This window comes from Paroedura picta, chromosome 7 (genome assembly GCF_049243985.1).
Source record: "Paroedura picta isolate Pp20150507F chromosome 7, Ppicta_v3.0, whole genome shotgun sequence".
Taxonomy (NCBI): Eukaryota; Metazoa; Chordata; class Lepidosauria; order Squamata; family Gekkonidae; genus Paroedura; species Paroedura picta.
In genome coordinates this window covers 23,405,948-23,426,191 of record NC_135375.1, presented here as the reverse complement: position 1 = coordinate 23,426,191, position 20,244 = coordinate 23,405,948, and the positions used below count along the sequence as shown (strand labels likewise).

Sequence of the window (20,244 nt, the reverse complement as noted above, 5' to 3'; positions counted from 1 at the left end):
ACCTGGCCGCAGCTCCCTCTCCCTGCCTCCGCCACAGTGAGAAACTTCCCAGGCCGCAAGCTTCTTTTTGTGGGGGGGGGGAAGTAGGGCCACCGGTGCAAATGCGCATGCACGGCAGTTTCACGCATGCACATTTGTGGCCACGCATGGCGCAAATGCGCATACGCGGACCTGTCACTCATGCACGACATGTGCGGCCGCCGGATCGCCCTCCCCCTCCCACTGGTCCGCAGCCTTAGAAAGGTTGTGGACCACTGCCCTAGAGGGTCTTGTGGCAGCCAGTCCCCACTTTGAAATACCTGCTGCAAGGGCTGGAGGACAGATAAGCTGTGGGCCTCTCTGAGCTTTAGGCCTCATTCCATGGACAGAAGTAAAGAGCCCATCCACTCTGACATTGCTTATTTATCCATGTTGCTCCCAGGGAGAGAGCCATCTGGCCACAGAGGAGAGACAATGCAACCACCACAATCACCATGGCAGCCATTTGGGAAAAGAGCAAACTAATCACAGTGGGCTGCTGGTGGCTTTAGTCCTTGGTCTCCTCGACCATTGGGCTGTCCTGTGGAAGCCTTGGCATCTCACTTTGTTTTTGGGGCTGCTATGGCTCATGATGAGGGGAGAGAACAAAAAGGCAGAGAGGGAAGGCCTTCCCCTCACTCCAGGTGCTAAAGAGAGCCAGCTTGGTGCAGTGGTTAGGAGTGCAGACTTCTAATCTGGCGAGCCGTGTTTGATTCCGTGTTGCCCCACATGCAACCAGCTGGGTGACCTTGGGCTCACCACAGCACTGATAAAGCTCTTCTGACCAAGCAGTAATATCAGGGCTCTGTCAGCCTCACCCACCTCACAGGGTGTCTGTTGTGGGGAGAGGAAAGGGAAGGTGACTGTAAGCTACTTTGAGACTCCTTCGGCTAGAGAAAAGCGGCATGTAAGAACCAACTCTTCTAAAGTTCAACGTGCTCAGAAGTAAACTAATACTTTATTATTATTAATTATTATGATTAGTATTTATTAATTAAATTTATAGCCCACCTTCCTCCGAAGACTCAAGGCAGGTTATATAAAAATATAAATTTCATAAAATCTCATAAAAAACCCCTAACCTGTATAATTTCATAATAACAGTTATGTGGAGAGGAAAGGGAAGGCGATTGTAAGCCGCTTTGAGACTCCTTTGGGTAGAGAAAAATGACATGAAGGAGAAGGAGAAGAAGAGTTGGTTCTTATATGCGGCTTTTCTCTCCCCGAAGGAGGCTGAAGCGGCTTACAGTCGCCTTCCCTTTCCTCTCCCCACAACAGACACCCTGTGAGGTGGGTGAGGCTGAGAGAGCCCTGATATCACTGCGAACAGTTTTATCAGTGCCGTGGTGAGCCAAAGGTCACCCAGCTGGCTGCACGTGGGGGAGAAGAACCAACTATAAGAACCAACTCTTCTTCTTCTTCTTCTTCTTCTTCTTCTTCTTCTTCTACTTCTTCTTCTTCTTCTTCTTCTTCTTCTTCTGTAATTGTATATGTGTTTGTTGGGATTAGGCACCCAGCACACTATAATGTGATTCTCTGCAAGCTGTAGAGGGACTACCTCTAGCTTAGCCTATAAACCAGCACAAAGCTAACTGGATGGCCCAAGCTAGACCAATCTCATCAGATCTTAGACGTTAAGCAGGGTCTACCCTGGTTAGTATTTGGATGGGAAACCACCAACCAAGTCCAGGATTGCTATGCAGAGGTAGGCAATGGCAAATCACCTTTGGACATCCCTTGCCTTTAAAACAGTTCCCCAGGACCTGCAAAAGGAAGCACCTCCACCAGGCATTTGGTTGATGTTGACCTGAACCACCATTTCCCATTATTATTATTATTATTATTATTATTATTATTATTATTATTATTATTATTATTAGATTTTTAGCCCGCCGCTCCCCTGAGGCTCACAGCGGGTAACAACATGTAAAACCCCCATAAAACACCATGGGCCCTCCCCCTGAGCATCCCTCCAGTGGCACCCACTACAGTTCCGCCCAACCCACTGGGCAATCAGTAAGCTTTAATTTAATGTTTCCCACATTTGTCTACTGTTCCATGTTGTTTGTTGTTATCACTTTATTATTGTAAAAATAAGCTACCTGTATTGTTTCTGTTTTATGTGAACCACCCTGAGCCTTCAGGGCAGAATGAATGAATGAATGAATGAATGAATGAATGAATGAATGAATGAATGAATGAATGAATGAATGAATGAATGCTTATAGGGTCCCCAGAAGTCAACTGCAATATGACAGAACTTTCCACCACCCACCTTATATTGCTTTTTTGCCCTCAGATCTAATTAGAACCCAAATCACCACACTTGTGTTCAAAAATCACAAACAAGACCATACGGTTTCGGGGGGGGGGGGCTCCTTTTACACCACACTGAAGACTTCCTGGTTTGGAAGAAAGTTCAATTTCTTGGCAACATAACAGATTTGGGTTTATTTCTCGCCTACCAACTCAGATTGTAAACTACTGTTTATCCTTCTTGGGGATTTTGGTTGGCAGGCAAGATGCAAACCACAGTTTGTTACATTTCCTGATTCAGAAATAACAGCAAATTATGGTCTGGAAATTTTCAGTGTACGGGCTGCAAGTAAGCAGAGGAAGAAGTATTCATGCTCTAGGACCCCTGAGGTCCTTATCTGACCAAACAAACTGGTTTTCTTGATTATCTGGCTGCTGCCCATGTTTCGATATCCATTTATCTTTTGTAAAGCTGGGATGATAGTATCATGTTTTTCGGCGTGGGGATGAATGAGATAAGGAGCATAAAATCTTTGTAGAAGTAAAAAAGTAAAGAGTTAGAAAGCGTGCTGCCATGGTACAGAATTACAAAAGATGTTTCTGCAATTTTTTAAAATTTAAAAACGACACTTGATTTGTTTTCATTCTTAAAAGCATAGTGGAAGGCAAGTCAAATTTAATCCCTGTGTAAATCTCATCACTCCTGATGAGATCTTTGGCCTGCCTGAATAATGGATATCATGTAAGAATACAATAAATCCTTACTGGGAAAAAAAATGTGTTTCCTTTAAGCTGGCTTGTATTTAAACATATTGCTTTGGCTAACTACTGTATCGAAGCAACATTCATTGCTGGATCACCGCAGTGCATAACACTTGCCAATTTCATACGAAAACAATATGCTGTCCTCTCCCTTGCAGCACCCAACAGATTCAGAAACCTGCTGTGCTGAAAAGCGATACATTATTGGTTAACAGGACTGGCAATTTGTGTTGCAATCCTTACAAATGTAATACGATAAATATGTAATTCAATTTTAAATTATTTTGAGCGTAAACTAATAAAATTCCCTGAAAAGGCTAATGCATTGAGGAGCTCATCCAACCTGGCAGCACGGTAGAAGCCACAACAAACAGATTTGCCCTTCTAGAATATCAGCCTGTGTTCTTCCCCTTTGCTCTCCAACAAGGAGATGACCGAGAGCTCAGTAAAATGGGCCACCAGCGGATACTGCAGTGGGACATGTTCCCCATTTCTGCCATACTGATGAGGGACTCGTTTGGGTTTTACGAGAGCAGAGGCTTGCTGCAGAACATCAGACAATGGTACCCTACTGACTCTTTGTCATCGGTATTGGGCTTCTAATATGCACTGCTAATGAGCTTCCAGTAGCGACAGTTCTAGAATGGCCATGCACGAGTCATATCCGATAATCTGAAAAGTACCCGAATCAGTGTTGGTACGAAATGTCATTTTCCTAAAGTTTAGAAGTCTGAAGCAGCCCGGCCCCAACCACCAAACCAGGATAAAGTTAAACTCCAGAGACCAAGCTCTTTAAAGTTTAAAGGGCTCCCAAAGATTCAGGGAGAGTGGGGGTGGTGAAGACATGTCCACCCTGCCTTCATTCTCCCTGATCCCCACCAGTACTCTTCTATACATCGTTTAAAATCATTTCTGTGGGTCCTATCCCCTGCTGTCAACAGGAACTACCCTCCTCCAAGTGGGCAACCATTCATATGTTTAAAGAGAGCAATCTTGTCCCCTCTCAACTTGCTCTTCTCCAGGCTGAACGTTCCCAAGTCCTTCAGCCTTTCCTCATAGGGCTTGGTCTCCGGGCCCCAGATCATCCCCATCACTTTCCTTTGCACCATCTCAATTTTGTTCCCATTTTGAAGTGAGGCCTCCAGAACAGCACACAGGACTCCAGGTGTGGTCTTTCCAATGCAGTATACAGTGGGACCAAGGCATCTTGTAATTTTGATGTGATGCTTCTGTTGCTACAGATACTGTGGGATCATCTTGATTCATTCTGCCCTTTCCCTATATCCCTATATTTTCACTGTTACTCATGTTGTATATCTGGAGGATGGGTGTATTGAAAGACTGGGCTTTAATCTGAACCAAGATTTCTCCTCCATAACACAAGCTCTGTGGTATATATTGCATTGCTGCACAACCCATCCTGGAAAGCCAATATATGCATGTAGTTCCGATATAGCAAAAGTTTGCCTATTCACCCTAATGTCAAAGACAGCCCTGCCTTCACTGCAGGCCTGCTCGCTGTGAGAAGCATGTTCACATCCCAAAGCCAGCAGAGCTTTGGATCGAGAGGGTTGTTTTGTATTCCACTTGGACTGCTGAAGTCTCTGTTTTGATCAGATGCCAGTCATGGTACTGAATTCTCAAGTCTTATGGCAGAAGGGATGAGGAATGTTGTCATTCATATGGACCACATTAATTACCCATGGCTGTCAGAACTGAAATTTTATTGTGTGGATATAAAACTGAGTCACACAGCCCATCTGTTGTCATCATGAAAGCCGTACACAATGTAACTAACAAAACAAAATCAGTTGTGATTTTTTAAACCTCCTCCCCTGTGTTTATAAGCTGTTAAGGAACGAACGAATGCTGCAGAAAGGGTAGCTGGGACAAATTGACACCCACTTTGTATAGTAATGATGGTAATTTAAAAATTATGCTGTACAATTAATCTCTACAGCGCAGAGTTAGAAAGGGAAAAGGACAGGTCCCTTTCACAAAGGAACTTGCTCTCTAAATTTCGACCATGGGTGTGATACTGTGATATTCTATGAGAACTGCTCTGAGCCTTAGGGGAGGGCAGTATACAAAAGTAATAAAATAAATAAATAAAATATAGCAACAGGGATATTTATTTAAAACATTTTAAAGCTGCCTTTCCATACAATGTATGGTCCCCAAGATTAAAAACACATATAAATATATAACAACAATTAAAATACAACCTATAAAAAAAACACAAGTACCGTAGAAAGCATTGGCGAGAATCGGCAAGGGAACACCAGTCAAAAAAAAGCAACTGCTGGCAGGGGCCCATGGGAATTGTAGTCCACAGGTTGACTATCCCTGATATAAGGGGACAGATGAATTTCCCTGGGGAGGGGATTTCATAATTTTGGTGCCATGACTAAGAAGGCCCTTTCTCAAGTGACCGCCCACCTACTTTCCAATGATGTGGACAGACAAAGCAGGGCCTCTGAAGAAGACTGTAGTGATCTGATGTGTTCATATGGAAGTACACAGCCTTTTCTGAAATCATAAAGGACTTTACACATTTCTTTCAAAATGAACAGCCAAAACCCCCCTCGAAGAAGGCTTCCTTTGAAGAATGGTGTATTCTGATGGAGAAAGACTTCATTTTCAATGGACAACGCTTCCTTCTGCCAATGCAAAGACTCATTGACCAAAGGAGGCAAGCCACTTGACCATAATATATGGGGGATCCCAATGCTGGGAATCTTATGTAAATCCAAAATTGCTGGCCCACAGTTAACACGTCTGATTCATGGGATGGCAGGGTATTTATTATCCTTCAACCCTCAAATGATTTTACTGGGTTATCCGGAAAGATGAGTTGCAGAATTTACAGCTGCAATTATTTGAAATTTCCTTATCTTCTATCTAATAATTGCTTATTTGGATCTCCCATGCTTTTTCTATTTTAAGCACAGATTTCTAGATGAAATTCCCGATTAAATCTAATACATTATAGCAGGATGATACAGGACCACCAAAAAATGCTTCCATATGGCTTCAACTTCATTCAGCCATAGTATTTGTAAGCTGTTCATCGTATAAATGATATTCCTGCTTTTTATGGACAGACCCCTACATGTGGCTAGGAATGTGCAGCACTAAAGGGATGTCTGCACAAGCCAGGATGTAAACTTTTAAGAAATATTGAAACTCGGTCATTTATCAAAAATCTGTGCCAGTGTTCCAGATATATGCAATCAATGTCAGGGAAGCCAAGACAATTTTTTCTTCAATTCTTTTGGAACTGTTTGCAAATCCAAAATTGCTGGCCCACAGTTAACAGGTCTGATTCATGGGATGGCAGAGTATTTATTACCCTTCAACCCACAAATGATTTTACTGGGTTATCTGGAAAGATCAGTTACAGAATCTAGTGTAAAGATAATTTTTGGTCTGCTTTACAGCACCAAAACTTTGGACTGGATCCACACAACTGTTCCACTTTTGAAAAATAGGACCACCAAAAAGATTATGCTGGAGATAATGGGATGGAGGCTGTAAGAAGGAGGGGACGTGGGTGAAAGAAAGTGAAAAGTCTGGCTGGATATAACCCTTTATATTGCAGCCAGCTGGAAAAAATATAAAGCTTTTACTAGAGAGTGGCATCAGAATCACTGTATTAATTGCGAAATTAGAATTATGTAAGGTTCTGGGAGAGGTTTAAGACAGCAAAATCCAAGATGAGGCTACGCTTTATGTGACTTCTGCATTAGATTTAAATGTTTCCCGACTGCAAGTCATGTCTTGTTGCTTGTTACAATTTTTTTAATTATCAACATTTGTTTTTATTTTTTATTGCAAGAAATTTATGCAGTATTTGTTTTCTTCTTACCATGTCTTAACTTACCTTACTAGTTTAAAAGCATCAGACACACCATGTGCAATGCTTCAATCCCATAAAATATAAAAGCATACAGTTTTTTGCAAAAAAAACATAGCACAAGTTTTGTAGATGATTTGTCCCACTGGCTTATTTCTGTGAGAAAGCTGGATGAGAGGGGACCAATTCCATACCCTAGGGTCAACTGTATATTACGTGGTCCAATCTAGAGATGTTGTGGATCATTCACAGGTGGCTCTTGCTAGTTGGCCAAGCCGATTATGTTCCATTGGAGCAGAATGTTCTGGATGGCCCATCTACACATCCACTAAACCTACAACAGCATTGTGGGGTTTTATGACACCATTCCATTTTAGACACCAAGGAAAGGGATTTCAGGATGAGAGATGGGCTCCTTCCTCACGTGTACTAGTTCATGTATTTGACATGCCTGCCCAGTCCCAAGCAGATTACAAGCCTGTCAATGATATGTTCCTATACCTTGCTAACATCAGTGATACCTTGGGGTATAGTTTTTTTTTGGGGGGGGATGCAAAATACACATGATTACAAACAGATCAGTATGTTCCTGTAATCTGATAGAAATCAAGACATCGCATGGATATTGCCATCTATATGAGTAAGCCCAACACAGATTCTGAGTCCCGATATATTTTCATCTGTCGAACAGCTGTTTATTCCAAAGTATGAAATAATTATTTCATTTTGACTCTCACTTCCCAAAAATTGAATGAAAGTCCACAGGTTCTCCTTTGCAGGTTTTAACTGTTGGCCAAGTATGACAAACTGGCCCTGAATAGAGGGCTATTATACATAGCAGTCTCAGCCAGCAGTTATGAACTCAGTCTTGTGTTGGTGCCTAGATGTTTAGGGAAGGAGTGGGGATAACCCTCTAGCCATGACATTTGTGTTGGGCATATAGGAAAGAGGGTGAATTATCTGCTTGTCATGAGTGTCTTTGAGTGAACTAGAAACCTCCAACTCCAGGGAAATTCTGCCCTTAGTTGTTTCAGAGAGCAAAAAATGCTAAGCAGATTTGATTACAAACAGACCCATGTAGGGAGTTTTATTTTGTTGGGGTGGGGGGTTGTCTTGTTATCTGAGAAAGCAAGACACTGTGGCACACCAGGCTTAGCATAACTATACCTCAGAACACCATCGTGCTTGCCAAAACGAAGTGTATCTGCAGCTCTCTACACCAGAGAGATTTAGTTTTATCTAAATGTTCCATAAGGAATAAAGTGCTTACCACTGTTTCGGCCTATTGGGATGAATCTGACATTCTATTGACATATGCTATAGATTTAATTTAATGCTGTGGTTCAAATGTCTCTTTTGATAAATTTCAGTGAAAAGCTACACTAAGAAGGGCTGAGCTCTTTCAATATTTATGGAGTTTAAAAAGCAGTAATAAGAAAGGAAATACGGTAATTGAAACAACATTTGGGTATATCTGTGTTGCAAAGTGTTCTGAAGCCAATTGGTTAGTGGTAGGGATGCATTTGAATTTCTCATCCATACTGTCTTGATTCAAAAATACCCATTTTGATTTAACTTCTCCCTTGTACAAAGCCAGCCCAAGAGCGTGCATTTTTGTGTTTTTTCTGTTTCCTTCAGATCTCTTTTTACCATTGTTTGCACACTTTTAATGTCCTTTTTGTGTCAAGGGTGTATAAATGTCATAAATAATATAAACAGCACAAAACAGTTTTAACTAAACAAATGCATGACTAATATTAGTAATTAGAATGTGAAAGGACTCACAACAACATACGGAATGGGAAAAGTCATGAATGTACACCCCCCCCCCCCGTTTTTGTGAATATTTGGAATTTGGCTTGCTAGAATCTATTTCAGTTCTAGTTCAGAAAATTTTCTTTAATAATGCTAAATTGATAGATCTGAGTCATTCTCATTTTCCTTTTATTGTTAGGTATAATGGCGATTCGATCTGTAGAAACTGGAGTTGTGGCAGTTAAATCCATTAACAGCAACTATTATTTAGCCATGAACAAGAATGGAAAAGTCTATGGTTCTGTAAGTACATTTCTTCTGCTTGATCTTAGCTCATGCTTAAATTGCTCCATTGAACACAGTGGGATTTAATTCTGAATAAATGTGTTTAGCAGATTGGGTTTCAAAAGGTTTTCCTTTCTTGTGATCATAGACTCATAGAATAGAATCATAGAGTTGGAAGGGGCCACACAGGCCATCTAGTCCAAGCCCCTGCTCAATGCAGGACCAGCCTTAAAGTATCAAGGATAAGTAGCTGTCCAGCTGCTGCTTAAAGACCGCCAGTGTGGGGGAACTCCCCACCTCTTTAGGCAGCCGATTCTACTAGTGAACTATTCTGAAAATTTTAAATTTGATATCTAGTCTATAAACGTTCTAAACATTGTTTAAGCCTGTTACTGCAGGTCCTATCTTCTTCTGTCAATAAGTACCATTCCCTGCCTCCTCTAAGTCAGAGAGTCATGTCCCCTCTCAACTTCCTCTTCTACAGGCTTGTATTGTTTATAAGTTGTATGTTAACCACCCTGAGCCTCCAGGGAGGGCGGTATATTAATATAATTAATTAAGAGCCAGTTTAGTGTAGTTGTTAGGAGTGTGGACTTCTAATCTGGCATGCTGGGTTTGATTCTGCACTCACCCACATGCAGCCAGCTGGATGACCTTGGGCTCGCCACAGAACTGATAAAGCTGTTCTGACCGAGCAGTGATATCAGGGCTCTCTCAGCCTCACCTACCTCACAGGGTGTCTGTTGTGGGGAGAGGAAAGGGAAGACGACTGTAAGCCACTTTGAGATTCCTTCGGGGAGAGAATAGCAGCATATAAGAACCAACTCTTCTTCTTCTTAATTAATTAATTAATTAAATTCCCAAGTCCCTCAGCTTTTTCTCACAGGGCTTGGTCCCCAGGCCCTGGATCACAGTTAGTTTTCCTCATAGTGTAGTATATAAATTCGGGCCTGTTGCTTTGGCACCATTCTTGGTTTCTCCTCTGCTATGGAGACATCTGCCTAGTGCCAAGGCAATAACCCCAGGAAACCAGGATTATTTCAAAGCTGTATTCTAGTTTTTGCAATCATCACCATTGTTTTGTATGATATCTGAGCTGAGACACACAACTTTAGAAGATCAGATTTTTCTGTGGATTGCATTCTGGTCCCATTTAGATATCTTCACACATTCTGAGCAAATATTTAAGAAATGTGTATACTTTACTAGGGAACAGTTACTCTCTTCTTAATCACTTGATGATAATTTCAGGTTGGTAGGTCACAAAAAATTGATCCAACTTTGCATTTTCTTGAATCCTAATTAAAAATCATGAGCCTCTTGTGGGGCAGAGTGGTAAGGCAACCGTCTGAAAGCTTTGCCCATGAGGCTGGGAGTTCAATCCCAGCAGCCGGCTCAAGGTTGACTCCGCCTTCCATCCTTCCGAGGTCGGTAAAATGAGTACCCAGCATGCTGGGGGGTAAACGGTAATGACTGGGGAAGGCACTGGCAAACCACCCCATGTTGAGTCTGCCATGAAAACGCTAGAGGGCGTCACCCCAAGGGTCAGACATGACTCGGTGCTTGCACAGGGGATACCTTTACCTTTAATTAAAAATCACTGGTTGATATTGGATCAGATCCGAGAACTTGCTACCATCAAGCTGGACTGACTGACTCTATTCCATCAAGTTTCCATCCAACAGAAGAAGTCTTTCTGTTGGAGATTTTTTTCTGGTGAAGGAAGACTTGGCAGAAGAGATTAATTGAATACAACTTGGAGGAAGAAGTCATTGGATTCAACCCATTATTTCTTTTAAGGGTTCTTTCCCCATTTTACTCATATATGGCAGAGTAATAATATTTAACATTTATATAGTTAGACCTACATTATCTCTATAATCTTTACAACACCATTGTAAGATAAATCCATATTATTATCTCAATATTGCCAGGGGAAGGTTGTGGGAGAATGTTTTGATTAAGAGAACTCAGTTCAGAGCAGGATTACGTAGTGCCTAGTTTGGAGCTCAGCACAGGTACTGAAATGGTAAAAAAAAAAAAAAAACAACCAACCAACACTATTTTTATTATTTCAAGGCTGAACTAAACATGTTGACACTAATCCAGAACAATGCTTTGTGGCCTTATACAGTCCCGCGGATATTTAATATTTGTAGCCTTCCGCACTGTACTGAAACTTGCCAATGACACAAAGTTATCAGAAACAAGTTATCTTCCAGAAACTACAAGAGCATGGCCTGACTACAAAATACTTAAAATATGTGCTCTTCAGAGCCCTAGATACCTAATAAAGAGCTAGCAGTATAGGGCATGCTCCCGTGATTTGTTGGAGTTGCCTGGAATTGAGCTCAAAATACATATGTGTTGGCTCTGATGCGTAGAACATTTTAACACCAATCCTGTGATTAACAGGTTACTTTTAGCTTTCAAGAATGCTGCGGATAGAATTTTCAGTCCCAACAGGTTGTCCTGTGCTTGGACTCATGCTGGTGTGAGCTAGCAGCTTGGCAGACAGAAATGAAAAATAGCCTCAATAAACTATTCTTCTCAAAGATTCCAGGACAGTTTTTTCAATGAGATATCGGCCATGTGCAGAACATGTGCTAATATGAAGTGATAGCAAAATCAGCTAATAAACCATGAGATTTCCTCATTTATTTATCATATATGTCTTTGCCCTGAGATGGACCTGAAAGAGCAGGTCAAATAAAGTACCTGGACTAGAAACAGGTAAGAATAGTGGTGCAATGGTAGGGCTTTTGTTTAATAGATGACAGCATGTGTTCTTGAAAGACTGTAATCTTAAGAGCATGGAGAGCTGTTGTCAGTCTGACTAGACCAGGGGTAGTCAAATTGCTGGCAGGGGCTCATGGGAATTGTAGTCCATGGACATCTGGAGGGCCGCAGTTTGACTACCCCTGGACTAGACAGTACTGTGATGGACCAGTGGTCTGGTTCAGTATATGGCAGATCTATGTGCAATTTGAACTGCCATCAGATGCATATTACAAAATGAAAATATGAAACTGCCTTGTACAAACTTTAAGCTATAGGTCCATCTACTGCCTAGAAGCTGATTTCAGGCAGTGAAAAGCCTTTCCCACCATTTGCTACCTGAGATCCTTTAACTGGAGATGCCAGGCCTTGAACCCTGGGACCTTCTGCTTACAAAACCCATGTGGTAGTACTGGCCCATGGTTGGGAAAATATATCTCAGTACTCCCATGTCACATCCTGTTCTCATTCCCTAATAGCCCTACCTTGCATCTGCCCTCCATAGCAAATGCATATGTACAACTCATTTTTATATTTATTTCTCATTTATTGATTTATTGAAAAGGTGGGTGGTACAAAAGCTACCAAGCAAGAGGGAAGTCCTTCTGCTCATTTGATCCACCTTGAGGAAGTTGACACATGTCGTTTCCCATCATTTCAGTTCAGTTTGTTTTTGCTACTCCAACTATTTAGCATCCAGAAAGTATCTTTTTAGCTGGACTGCTGAAGACTTGGAGACAAACAAAATCAGACTCTACATATTGTAGTATTAAGTGTGAATGTATTTTTTTTTAAAGAAGAGGAAGAAGAGTTGGTTTTTATACCCCCCCCTTTTAACTACCCAAAGGAGTTTCAAAGCGGCTGACAATCATCTTCACTTCCTTTCCCCACGATAGACACTGTGTGAAGTAGATGGAGCTGAGAGAGCTCCGAGAGCTGTATCAGGACTGTGACTGGCCCAAGGTCACCCTGCTGGCTGCATGCGGAGGAGTGGGGAAGCAAGCCTATCTCTCCAGATTAGAAACCACCTCTTAACTACTACACCATATTGGCTTTCTTTTTTTTTAAATAATCTTCTATTCTTTGATTTTGCATTGCAGTTTGGCCTTCAACACTGCAGCATAGCCAAGCATGGACCACTATAGACTGGACTGTCTTGTGATGTAGGAGAATAGGATCAAGCCATAGAATCGTTCTGGCCGCCAAGTTATCTCATATACACATGTGGCCTGTGTTTACACTAAGATTCTATGTGCTAGTGTTTACGTTATCTTTGTAGCATGTCCACAAAACCAAAGTTCATACCACAACACTAACACAAATGAGACTAAACTGGACAGACCAATGGATGAAACAGTTGATCTACTCCAGTTACATTTTCAAATATCAAGGGTGCCTTTTAACACTGAGGCCTCTTGTGGCGCAGAGTGGTAAGGCAGCGACATGCTGTCTGAAGCTGTCTGCCCATGAGGTTGGGAGTTCGATCCCAGCAGCCGGCTCAAGGTTGACTCAGCCTTCCATCCTTCCGAAGTCGGTAAAATGAGTACCCAGCTTGCTGGGGGGTAAACGGTAATGACTGGGGAAGGCACTGGCAAATCACCCCGTATTGAATCTGCCATGAAAACACTAGAGGGTCAGACATGACCCGGTGCTTGCGCAGGGGATACCTTTACCTTTACCTTTTAGTTACATTTTCAAATATCAAGGGTGCCATATAAGACTCAGGCACCATAGAATTAATGAGAGTACTGCAAAGTAAAGTCAAAATCTTCCCAAAGAAGCCCTTGTAACGCTAGCAATTTATTTTTGGAATGTTGTTTCACATCAGCATTGTGACCCACATCTTTCTATGTTGTTTTCTGTTTTTGTGTTTTTTGTTCCCCAAACAGAAGGTGTTTAACAATGACTGTAAACTAAAGGAGAGGATAGAAGAAAATGGATATAATACGTACGCATCATACTTCTGGAAGCACAACGGAAGGCAAATGTTCGTGGCATTGAATGGAAAAGGCGCCACAAAAAAAGGACAGAGAACAAGAAGGAAAAATACCACCGCTCACTTCCTCCCAATGGCTGTTGAGCCACGGATAGACCTGTACTATTGATAGCAGCTGAACCAAAGATCATTCGTCAGGAATACTTGGTAATCCTCTTGAAGAGGAAAGGCAGAAACTGTGCGGACGTCTGCTTGATTGAAAAGGGGGGGGGGGGGGAGGAAGCCTTTGAAGGTTTTGTACTCTCTGCTGGCACATGAAGTCCTTCTAATTAGGTCTGTGTCATATCTTATAATCAAGACACAAGCCGGATCAAATGGGATAGGAGCTGTTTCCAGTGTGAACAAATTATTATTATTATTTTTTATCTCTGCGCTAGAACTTAAAGGACAATGTATTGAATGATCTTCGGGGAAAGTTATTTATGGAATACTAACTCATATCAAAGACTTTTATTGCTCATTCAAGCCTAATGATCCAATGAACGGTTAGGCACGCAAGCATTTACTGGAAGCACATGGATCATACGCAGAAATAAAGGAGATTCTGGAATGGTCTTGTGGAAGACATGAATAGGATTAAGAAATATAAGCACATTAGAGTAAAACTGTTCTAACAAAATAAATAGTATGGTCTCCCTTTGTATGCTAACGCCATGCCTTTGTACTTCTCCCTAAGTTATTTATTTAATAGGATGTTAAATATCTTTCTTCTCTTTTTTTTGTTTGTTTGTTTGAAGGATTTTCTCAGTTGCTTCCTGTTTTTGTCGTTGCTCTTTTCCTCCTCTTAGAATTTTGTACCCAGCCGTATGTCAAAAGCATCCACAGGTGTTTGAGAGTAGGGAATGGGTAAGGCAGAAAGGAAAGTGTAGGGTTGGTTTGTTTTTAATCTTGGGAGCTTTTTTCCCTCCCTCCTCTTGAGACTGGGTTTCTTTTTAATGTTGCACTTACAACCAATAGGATCAGATATGCATGGGAAATGCTACTGTGTGTGATTTTTGTCAGCATCTTCAATGTTCTTCCCCTCCCCACAGGAACAGCGTTTCCCATCATGTATCATCCAAAGCAGTGGTCCCGAACCTTTCTGAGGCTGGGGACCGGCAGGGCAGCGGGCTGTGCCCGCACATCATGCATGCGCGAGCCGCGCCCGCGCATGTGCACATGCGTTGTGCGCAGCCAAAATCGCGCATGTGCAAAACTTTTGCGCATGCACGCATGCGCGAAAGTGCCGCGCATGTGCGATTTCAGTTGTGCATGGCGCATTCGCGCATGCGTGATGCACGATGTGCGGGCGTGGCCCTGATACCCTCTCCACGCCCTCCCGCAGTAAGAAGCTTCCCGGGCCACAAGCTTGCGGCCTGGGAAGTTTTTTACTGCGGGGAGAGGGAGCAGCGGCCCGGTGCCATCGCCTTCGCGGCCCGGCACCAGGCCGCGGCCCGCAGGTTGGGGACCACTGATCCAAAGAGTCATGCTGCTGTTTTGAAACAGACAGAGATAAACTGATAATTCAGAGGTGTGTTCATTTCCAACTTATTTCAGTTCAATCCTCAATCGCAGAGATACTGAACTTTCATCGGAAATAGTCAACAAGTTTGAGGGGGGGGGGGTTCCAAATAAATTTTGAATACCTCTTGCCTAATATTTTTTTTAGAACCTCTTTTAAATTAAAGCTGAATTAAGTATGTGGAGATGACAACATCTGAGGACACAATTTGTCTCCTCTTCTCTACCCTTAAAAAAGTAAGACAAAAAAGAGCCAATTTTTTTTTTGACTGCTTATACTTCGGAAGAACTCCAATGACAATACGTGTGGTTTGCACATTGTAGTCTGTTATCTGAAGAACTTTCCCATAATTCCACTGGGTTTTGAATGCTACAGAGGAGCTAAAGCAGCAGGATTGAGTCATCCTTCCAGTGCCCCATCCAGAGCAGGAGCTTCCCCATGCCCTCCAGGAAAGTTTTTTTTTTGGGGTGGGGGGGGAGGGGGAGTGAGCAAGTTCCCATGAACCAAAGGAGCATGCATGAGCTAAGCTGCTTCTGTGTAATGTGTGGTAGCTGCCCTGAAGCTTTTTTTTTGTAGCAGCTTAGGATGGCGATATGTATCCTGTTGTCAAATGAACCTGCTACAACCCTACTGATCCAACTGGGAATGATGCTTTAAGAGAAGATGTAGGGATGGATCCAGAGTCAGGTGTGTGTGCGTTTACCAGATGCTGCCCTCACTTTCTTCAGGCAACTTGCTTTCAAAAACCTGGGTGGCAGTGGCTCAAAATGGCTGAAAGTACACATGGTGTGGTCAGCTGAGAGACCTTTTGTGAAAACACAGTGACAGATTCTAAGCACTAGGTATCTGAGCGGGGCCCAAGTGCTTGTTCCTTAGTGCTCCATGTCAACATAGTGCTGCTTGCGAGAGAGGGCTGGAACATTATATCTGCTGTACGCTGTTTTTGTTGTCTCCCTATCTCCTTCCCCTTGAAATGCATTGATCAGGATGAATGCACCCCAGATCAGCAACATTCTGTCCATCAAACAGTGTCTGCATACTCTAATGAGCAGTGACAGGTTTTCTTTGGGCAACCATCGTGGGCCCAACATGAAGCAACAACATTCTCTGCCTTCCCCGAGGCATTTACAGAATTGATTTTTCAACCGCCTTGGAAAAACTGTGATGACCAAAATTGAAACCTGCCCTCTCCCCCAAGTGCACCTGAGTCCCAGGTACCCAAATGGCAGAACATAAGATAAAACTAGCATGGGACTGTACCATTTATGACTGCAGGTTGGCAGTGCACGAGTACATACTCGCCCTGTTATCTGTCTTCTTGCAGAATTTTAGATCAGGCCTGAGACACATTAAACAAAAAAGAGCCATTTCATGACATAAACCAGTTTTTCTCTGACATAGCATAATTTTACCCAGAATTGTCTGAAATTCTGGTTTGGGCTATAAAGGCAGACTGACTCTGGCCGGTAGATAAGGAACATTGTTAGGGTAACAATGAAAGATTAAATCTAGGAAGTTCAAAAGATTATGAATATTTTCCTATTAATATTCATATTTATTATTGTTGCCACAAGAAATGGCCATTGGTGTGTAGGTGGAGATCACCTAAGATACATAGGATATGTATAGGATATTAGGCCATAAGACCTTTGTGTTGAGCCATGTTTTTGGAAGATGCCATATGAGTAAGAATACCTCTAAATTCTCACCGATTTTGGCCAGTGGAAGAAATTTTGGAAATAATTTGTTGGATCCTTGAGAACTGAGCTTCACTAGTCCAATGTATGTAACCTGTGTTCATGTAAGCTTAGTTCTCTCTCTTCATCAACCTCCTCATTGATAACAACATCTGTGCCATGAGTCTGAGCATTCTGGTATAGCCTTTTTTTGCATGTAAAGACTCTCTTTAATATACAAGAGTATTAAAACCTATAGTCCCTATCCTGGTGTTGTAAGTGGTACAATCCCAAATTAGTTTTACCATGTGGACCCATGGGAACTGGTTGATTCCGTTGTTCTTTCCACCCCGACACCATCAACAATAATCACGCCATAGAGAAAAAGGTCTACTCTGAAGTCAGTGACTAGGACTGCAGCCACTATTAGTTGTATGTGTATATAACTTCTGAGAGCCGATCTAAAAGTAAAATCTGTGTTATCATAATGTATACAATGACTCTGAAATGCAATATGGGACACATTTTTAACGGAGTGCTCCCACTTTCACAGCTTACACCGAGTAAATGCAGTCGTCAGTTAAACATACTATCAACTTTGTTCAATCTGGGTGGGAAAAAAATAAGTATATGATTTTTTTTTGTTTTACTTTTTTTTTTTCTTTAACATTAGAGAGCTGTGGATAGTTCATCAATATAACCGTAATGAGATTTCATTTTTGTTAGAGCAGGTTACGTAGAAACTGTACATCAAGCCAACATGTACCACACTCTTCACATTGTATTCCACTAAATAAATGAATAAATACATACGTCTTCTTTGCAGTGTCTGTAGTGAGGAACAAAAGTAGTTTTAAGAGTATTAATTTTGTTCAAAATACGTTAAGGGATTAATTATATTGATGCTGCAGTTTTGTCTACAGTATTTCATGTCACAAAAGAAGTCTGTTTTCTTAGCATTTGGAAGCGGTATTTGTTGGTACCAAGGAGAGACTTGCCGTGTCTCTTTTGTTAAAATGAATGTTTAATCTCTACAAAGGCTTGTGATTTTGTGATTTTAGTTCATTTTTAGCCCCTGTATTACTAGGTCTTAATAACTAGGCCTAGAGCTATTGAAAGGGGTGTGTGGGAATATGGGCACCATCCATCCTGTTGGTGGAAAGCTAATAAAAAAACCCGCTGTCCTTTCTTTTCCCCATCCTTTAGCACAGGGGTAGTCAACCTGTGGTCCTCCAGATGTTAATGGACTACAATTCCCAATTCCCATGAGATGTTCATGGACTACAATTCTCATGGGAATTGTAGTTCATGGACATCTGGAGGACCACAGGTTGACTACCCCTGCTTTAGCACACATGCGACACAACTCCTGGGTCTTTATCAGGAGTGGGTCTTCCATGCGTATAGCCCTGTTCTCATCAAGTCCTTCATTTCTTTCATCTGCCAGTTACAAGATTACTTTGTGGGATGTGCAGCAGGGCTCTAATAAGTTCAAAACTATTCCAATTGCATATACTAAACTGGAGACAGACTATGCTAGATTAGAGCATCTCCCAAATGGTCTCCTTGAACTGTGAAATGATCAGGCTTGTAGATCACATAATTTTTTAAAAATTGCTCTACAAAAAGAGTGTTAAGCCCAGTGCGTGCCCAAGTGAAATGAATGGGGGGAAAGTAATGGTCTTGTGCAGCTTTCTACTCCTGCTCTGTGTATCTTGTGCAGGAGAAACATCCCACAGCACTGTTCCTGAGCTCAAGCAAATGATAAAGCATTTTGGCATGCGGCTAATGTATATTGTTAACTTTGCTTGTGGGAGAACAGAATGTTAAAAACACATGAAAGTACCAGAAGAAGGATGTTTTGGATGGTTCGTTGAGATTGGTTATGATGGAATAACAGCACTTGTCGTATCAGGAGAGCGCGTTCCTTGTGTTGTTGTTTATTTCCAAGTGATAATTGCATCTGACAAGGCATGGTGGACCACCCACAACAAAAATTAAATGTTTGGTTGGCAAATGAAGGATTGAGTGACTAGTCTTGATAGTGTCTATGACATGAACAAGGTTCTCATTTCACGGAACCATTAACATTGATTGGGGGGAGATGTATAAACATTCATAATTAAACTAATTCCAAATGCTTAGAGGCTCCTCACAAAAACACTACAGCTAGCAGAGGCCAGGAAATGGAAAGTATTCAATACAGTGAATAGACTTGGGACAGATATTCCGGGAGGAAACCTTGCAACATTTTCCCTAAGCCTTATGAAAATATTTTCATTTCCCTCGATGTACGGTTTTACCCAAGAAGTGAGTCCACATTTAATTTAAATTTCTTGAGCCTTATCCAAATCAGTTTTCTTTTAAATCCCCCTGATGTGATTTGTAAAAAGAATCTCCTTGGATTAAATGTTCACATTTGTTGGTATCTCCTTCTGGGGAACTGCATCCAGATAGATTTACCCAGCCTAACAACTATTTTGTTGGCTTCCCTCAAAATTCCTCAAGCTGGGGAGGACCCCCCCCCCCCCGCAAAGTTCCAATTTTGTTTTAAATGAAATGTTCATGAAAATGGTGAATGGAAGTTTGCAACCATTGGGTTGGATCTTACAGAGCTTTTCTGCCATCAGGAGGGCCTCTTTCATCAGAGGAAGAGGTTCACGTAGATCCAACCCATTTGTTGGTTTATGAAGAAAAAGCTGCTAGAGGCATCACAAGGAATCTGTACAAATGACATGCTTTGGAACCTGCTGTGACAGGAGAGTGCTACAGCTGGATTTCCCAGAGTAATTTTGCTTCACAGGAACTCAGAGCACAATCCTCAAAGAATTTCTCATGTGTAATACTGACTGAAATGAGTCCAAGCCCTGATCCAGTTCCCTTTCATGAGGCTTAAACGCTACGAACTCCCAGTAGGTATGCTCTGAAGTGTTCCTCTGTCTCCATCGTAAAAATGAGACAATCTGAGTAAGAAAAAAAAAAGTTATTGTATGGTGTTTTAAAAAAAAATAGATTGAACAACATGTACAATATATTTAAATAATAAAAATTAATATTCTGGGAATAGAAAATGACGGGTTTCTGTCTTTATTTTCCTCCTCCAAAACTCCAAAAAATGTAAAAGTAAAATAAAAGACTCCAGAAGTGAAAGGTGGGGTTTTAAAAACTTCCATACAAGTGCATACGGTAACTTATTTAAGCGTCCATAAATTTTCTCATTAATACATCTACAGGCTATGGTACCTGCACTCCCAACCCTATTGCGTGCATCTCTAAATGATACAGATGCATATTGAAGTTTGATTCTAGTTTCAGCTAGCTTGAATATGAGGCACAGGATATTGGGTGGGGGCAGGGGGCA

At 41.7% G+C, this 20,244-nt stretch overlaps 1 protein-coding gene across 2 annotated transcripts in view; it reads left to right on the top strand.

Moving 5' to 3' along the window:
- FGF10 (fibroblast growth factor 10) overlaps positions 1-19,954 on the top strand; it is a 107,423-nt gene extending 87,469 nt beyond the window's left edge. For both annotated transcript variants that reach the window (XM_077347079.1, XM_077347080.1), the window contains exons 3-4: positions 8,847-8,950; positions 13,600-19,954. In XM_077347079.1, the coding sequence (XP_077203194.1) occupies positions 8,847-8,950; positions 13,600-13,815 (320 nt within the window). In that variant the 3' untranslated portion in view covers positions 13,816-19,954. The remainder of the gene's footprint in view (positions 1-8,846; positions 8,951-13,599) is intronic.
- Positions 19,955-20,244: the final 290 nt, after the last annotated feature.